General features: G+C 34.8%; 2 protein-coding genes across 4 annotated transcripts; both read right to left on the bottom strand.

Moving 5' to 3' along the window:
- Positions 1–974: 974 nt before the first annotated feature.
- On the bottom strand, positions 975–2,404 carry LOC109132613 (jacalin-related lectin 22-like). The gene is made up of 4 exons (XM_019244373.2): positions 2,324–2,404; positions 2,143–2,280; positions 1,511–2,024; positions 975–1,412 (listed from the first exon to the last, which is right to left on the bottom strand). Exons 1-4 carry the CDS (start codon positions 2,402–2,404, stop codon positions 1,408–1,410), a joined length of 738 nt encoding a protein of 245 aa, XP_019099918.2. The 3' UTR covers positions 975–1,407.
- A 1,522-nt stretch (positions 2,405–3,926) lies between these two features.
- On the bottom strand, positions 3,927–6,031 carry LOC104783084 (DNA repair protein RAD51 homolog 3). Of its 3 annotated transcripts, none has more exons than XR_015597386.1 (9): positions 5,857–5,988; positions 5,598–5,696; positions 5,355–5,477; positions 5,237–5,270; positions 5,095–5,165; positions 4,782–5,012; positions 4,538–4,669; positions 4,373–4,439; positions 3,927–4,274 (listed from the first exon to the last, which is right to left on the bottom strand). XR_015597386.1 is itself a non-coding variant. In XM_087511246.1 (9 exons), exons 6-9 carry the CDS (start codon positions 4,993–4,995, stop codon positions 4,099–4,101), a joined length of 585 nt encoding a protein of 194 aa, XP_087367372.1. In that variant the 5' UTR covers positions 4,996–5,012; positions 5,095–5,158; positions 5,237–5,270; positions 5,355–5,477; positions 5,598–5,696; positions 5,857–6,031; the 3' UTR covers positions 3,927–4,098. The 3 variants fall into 3 exon arrangements, 2 of the variants coding, with proteins under 2 accessions (XP_087367372.1, XP_010506466.1); XM_087511246.1 differs by having other exon boundaries at positions 4,786–5,012; positions 5,095–5,158; positions 5,857–6,031; XM_010508164.3 differs by having other exon boundaries at positions 4,786–5,012.
- Positions 6,032–6,048: the final 17 nt, after the last annotated feature.

The raw sequence follows: 6,048 nt of genomic DNA, 5'->3' as shown, positions 1-6,048 counted from the left end.
CAGTGCCGGGTCGGTCTTTTATTTTTTTTCGTTTTAGTTTCAATTTTTTTTTTTACTTTTTTTTTCCCTATAGAAATTGCCAAATTGGAAAGTGTTACTGTGCTATACATGCATGAACTTTTTTGTATACGCAAATATTTTTGGTCGGCTTATTTCTTGTATTCGTTAATTTTGTTATCAATCAAAGTATGTATACCCCTAAATGTTACTAATTATCGTCTTCAAGAATATTAGCAATTGTCATTAAATAATATACTTTTCTCAAATCAAACTGAAGCTATAAATGTTAATTATCCTACTTTCTCAAATCAAATTGAATCTCTTTATAACTGCCACAATCGTAAAATCAAATTGAATTTATGATTTGTTTTGCTTGTTTCCTTCTCTCAAATTAGCATGAGGAAATTGATTTATTGACCGACAAAAGTAAGCAAAGTCGTCCGGTTTCACTTAATAACGAATATAAGGATATGAATAAATCTGATAAAACCAAAACGCAGACAAACTTTGTTCCATTCGTAATGGTAGAGAGTGAGGAATGGAAACAAAGCATGTCCCGTCATTGATGGTTAGCTCGCATGTTTGTGGCTTCGTATTCTTATCTTTAAAAATATCTTTTGCTGTGAAATTTGCCTATGCGATCGATCATAGAGATCATTAGGCATCGTTATAGGTGAGAGATGTTGTGTCACTTCTGTTCCAAACAAAAATATATGCTAATCATTACTATTGTTTTTGAGGCGGTTGCATGCATCTACGATAGTCTAATGGCGGTTGCTTAATTTAATATTGATGGTTGTGAATCGTGATATATTTTTTCTTTATGAAAGTACTGTTTATGATATCTACAACGATACTTTAGACACTTTGGATTTTGGAAGTTGGGCTATTGATATGATGCTAATTAATTGAATAAAACTAAAAAGCAGACAAACTTGCACCATTCGTAGTGATAGTAGTAGTAGCAGCAGCTAGTAGTCTTTGTTAACTTCCATTACGAGAAACGAAGTTCAGAGACATACAAAATAGGAAAAGCAGACTAAGACATAGAGATACATTTAAAAACCAAATACAGAGAGACTAAGACATAGAGACACAAAGAAAAAAGATAAGAGTAGCAATGAAAAGCAAATACTAAGGAAAAGAGGCTTATTCACCATTAATTGGCTCAAAGTAAACACCAATATCTTCAAGAAACCCCGAACCTCTTCCAAAGAAACCCACTATCTTATGATCTCTCTTGTGCAAAATGAGCCTTTTGGCATATTTCACTGGCCAGTAGGATCGTATCCTAACACTTGAGCTCTTCCCCTGTTTGTCTTAATTTTCAGCATAGCTATGGAGAGAAAACCAAGATAATTTGACATGCCTACTTCAACGGAGGTGACAAAATCATCAGCACCGACCTCAAGCTACCAAGAAGAAAAAAAGAAATTAAAACAAAATTGTATATATATATATATATAAGTATATATAAGTTGGGAACTAATTAAGAGACGAGATCACAAACCGAATATGTGAAAACTAAACTGTGTATGCACAAGAATTGTGCCATCATCATCAACATCTATATTCGGTTCTTCACGGTAACCTCCATAGCGAATGATATGTTCATCATGATCAATATACCCCAATTTGATAGAATAGATTTTTGGCCACTCACTAGTTATTGTAATGTTATGGACCCTACCATGTATTCCATCATCCCACCTAGTCCCACATTCTTTGTATAATGCACCTTTTACCACTGAACATGTCCAAGGAGGTGCCACGGTGAAATAGGCTTGGAGAGCAGCTAGACGATCGAGGTCTGATGATCCTCTGAAGCCGAAAAGTCTAGTGTGAAAACCCTCCCCTTTGATGATGAACTTTTTACCGTCCTCTTTACCAAATAGTGGTGACTCTCTCTGAAATGATGTTTTGAATTTTAAAGAGGTCACCGCTCTCAAATTCGAGGAAACATGATAACCATGGCAAGTTCCCTCTATGGATGTAATGTATTCATCATCATCGAGCATCGCAAACTATAAGTAGAAGAAAGAAAGAAAAACCTTTAGCAATTCTTTGAAAACAAAATACAGGATTCATTAAAATAAAAGAAAGGGAACAGAGGAAATGAATCAAGAAATGAACCATATATACCTCTTTTGGTTCTTCTGGTGGCTCCTCTCCATGGGAATGAGTTATCAAATCCTTAATGCGCTCAAATCCATCAAGTCCACCAACTTGCGAGACTGAGGGTACCCAGACGTCTCCATTGCAATATTCGAACTTGAGTAGCTCACACGGCCATCACTTTCTCCAACCCACAGTTTTTCCACACCTTCATTATTAGCCCCATCATCCCACCTTCATCATAAGCCCCATAGTAAATGGAACAATTAATATTGTAACCACCATTCATTTACCCATCTATCTAGCTAGCCATCAAACGGCTATATATATGCATAACTTTTATTACATGGAGAGAAATGGATTTACGCTAGCATTGAATTTTTTGGTTGATGTTAAAATTTTTACCTATTTAAATGAATCAGTTATTATTTTAACAAACTCCATTCCCACATTTATCCATCTAGCTAGCGCAAACGGCTATGCGTAAATTTACATACATGAAATGAATTTATGTTCATATATACACGGCATTGAAATATTGTTATTATTAATTATATTGAAAATATAGCCATTTCAACGTGTACGGAAGTTTTTCTTCCCAGCTAACGTTCACAATGTTTTTTTTTTAATTTATTGTTCAAAATATATGAATTGTAGTCAATTAGTCATTGTATACAATTTATATGATTGTTTAGAATAAAATATAATTTATACGATTATTTTTAAAAGTTTTTTTGGATAAAACATTATGCAATAATATCATATGCTAAATATGATGGCTTGAAAAAAATACTTATTTTGTAAGTTTTATATTGCTAATTTTGTAATTTTATGTATGAAATAGTTATGTTTGTTGTTTGTTTTTATTTTAGTTTTTGAACATGTTTGGTGAAAGTGTTTTCATATGACTCGTGTTTAGGTAAGATTTAATTTTTAACTGCACAATAAAATCTCGGAAATCACGATTAAGTGTGATAAATTGCTAAAATTTTATTCATTTTTATGCCTAACAGTATATATTTTGTAACAATACATAGAATACTAAAGATTTTATTTTAGAAATTGTATAAATCATTAGAATATTCTCTTTAAAATAATTTTTTTGGGATATTCTTAAGTGTATTCATATAGCTCACAGATTGATCAATTAATCTATAACCTTTTTTGTAACCAACCTATATTTAATTTATAATCTAGTTTGTAACCAACTTATAAAAATTATATAGTCTATTAAAAAAAGTTATGTATTTCCGTTTTATTATATATGGGATATATACATGGTTGGTTCTGGAGCTAATTTGAATTAATTAGATTTGGAATTATACAAACATGCATAGTAATTTTTTACTAATTGATATTTTAAATTAATCTACAAACATCAATTTGGAGCCATTTTGAGAAATGTTTCGGGTTAGGAAAGGTTGAGCGAGTGCCTAAAGAAACGTAGATTCTATCTTGTAAATTGAGAGAAGTGAGAAAAAAATAAGAGTGAGTAATGAAGAAAAAACTCATTTTAGGTGAGGAAGAGATTTTTGTCCAAAAAAAAAAAGGTGACGAAGAGATTATGAATCAACCAATTAGATCTCGTCAAGCTAAAGAAAATCTGACCGTTGGATTCAGAAAAGGACACAAACTTGACGGCTGTGATCCTCTATGGCTCTAAATTTATCGAACATAACTTTTTTTTTGTTCAATTTTCCAAGTCAAAAAACTGAAAAAGTATATTATACGTATAAGATTGACAATGCGGCATGATTGGTGTGCAAAGCAAAGGCCAATAAGCCATGGTCATGACTCATGACAAGCAAGGGTTGGTGAAGAACATAATTGCTTTAGATTTGAAGGTTACAAACTTACAATTATTTATTTAGTCCGGTATTGACCAGTCTAGATCATGCACTTCAATCGAATCAAGAACCGAACCAAAACTAAACCGGAGAAAGCTTTTACTCATGTACTTTGTAACTGTGTTGTGGTGTGTTACTACATCATCTTGACTCTTTTGCTGCTTGAGGATGAGTTTCTCAGACCTCTACTAGTTACTGTGTATGAAGCCGAGGCTGAAGGCAGTGAAGGGGACTTATCAATATACGCGTAACGCTCATCACCGTTCCAATACAGAATGACTCGGTTGGTGCACGAATGAGACCAGCTATCGCCTGAAAACAGCACAAGATTGAACATTTAAGAATCATTACAAAATGAGTGCTGATGATTATATAGCAACCTAGAGACAGTAGATTTGAGTTTGGTTCACCTAATGCTAGAGCTAGTTGAAACGAGCCTTCAGTGTACTTTGTGGTCACCTGGTTTAGTAACACAACCTGAGATAGGATTATAAAGAGTTTATCATGGAACCTCCTCCACTTAAGTTAGTTCAGGATGTGTTGTGATTCAGATCACTTCTTGCAGACATTCTTACCGCAAGTGAGAACTTTTTGGCAAGCTTCATGAATTTAAGAGCCATTTCGCTGAGCACTCGAGTCCTCTGGACCAAGTCATCAAAGTCCTGACGGAAATGAAACGTGATACTGTCAACGATTACCACTTTAACCTGCAATCATAAAAGATCAAAAGAGAGTCTTAGTGATCGTTGAATAAGGTTTCAGTATACTTGTAGCAGCAAGATCAATGGATGTCAGAGTTGAACTAATACTCGTATATACCTACATCTTTATTTTCAGAGATGAACTTGTCAAGATGGTTAACCAAAGCGATTTGCTCGGTGTAACTGCAGACACGGAAGTAGAATATGTTCTCTAAGATATCTTTAGGTTTCATTTGAAGTTGATTTGCTTTAAAATGTTTATGCATGTATCCTGTGTATTCTTCCATGTCCTCTACACAAGCTTCTGCTATCTGTAAAGCACGTTCCACCATGAAGCTACCTTCTGTATCTGTAACATCCCCAGGCATCAACAACCAAAAAAGAGTAATCAACCAAGTCATTCATCCTCGTTTAACTAAAAGAAAACATACCGATATATATAGCTTTCCCTCCAAGACCACCAAACTCACGAGGAATCTGAACATTCACAGAGAGCTGGATCCTAAAACAAATCAAAATCCTAGTTAACATACATTCACAGTAGAGGAAACCAAAGAAGCGGATAATATTTACCCAATCTGAGTCTTGCCAATCCCCGGTACCCCACCTGGACAAAGAAAGAAAGAATCACACTTCTTGTTGCCAAAATACAAGAAACAAAAGAAACAATCAAGATCACACTTCTTGTTACCAATCTCTGTAACATCCCTACAGCTTATCCCACCACCCAAGATGTTATCAAGATCAGAACAAGATGTAGTAATCCGCGGCAAAGACTCCTCTTCGTGTAGCATATCCCAAGCGTTCTTTGCTCCTTTGTTTATATAGATAACAAAAACGTATCCTTTAGTGAAATCATCCATCATCATCATAAGAAGAAGAAGAAGGAGAATAAAAAACCCAACAAGGTTCCAAAGGAGTTCATCAAACTTACCATTGATGAGAGAACCGCTTCCATTGTAAGAGCTGGATCCAGAGGATTGATTAGCCAACTTCAAAATCTCAAATGCTTCATCTTCTGTGATATTTGCATCTGCCTCATAAACCCACAAAAGATGTATATAAACCCTAAACATCATCAACCCAGGAGTAATCGATTGCGATTTACAGGGTTAATCATGAAAACGATTCGAGATCTCCTTCAATTCCCCAAAATTAAAAACCCTAAACGAAGAACAGATTTAGAAATTCACCTCGAGCGAGATCAGAAGAAGAGACGGAAGAAATCGAAGACAGACTAGTGTAGCCGGCCGATATAAGCTTTCCTCTAATCGAAGACGACAACGGTAACCTCCATGCCTCCATGACTCTGTAGTCGCTTTCGCCGGCGAGTTGCGCCGCCCAATTGAGTGAGTGTGTTGGCGCCAACTAAAATAAATAAAAAC

The sequence above is a fragment of the Camelina sativa genome, chromosome 4, assembly GCF_030686135.1.
Source record: "Camelina sativa cultivar CO46 ecotype springtype chromosome 4, ASM3068613v1".
Lineage (NCBI taxonomy): Eukaryota > Viridiplantae > Streptophyta > Magnoliopsida > Brassicales > Brassicaceae > Camelina > Camelina sativa.
The sequence above is the reverse complement of the archived record's forward strand: the minus strand, read 5'-3'. Positions and strand labels throughout refer to the sequence as shown.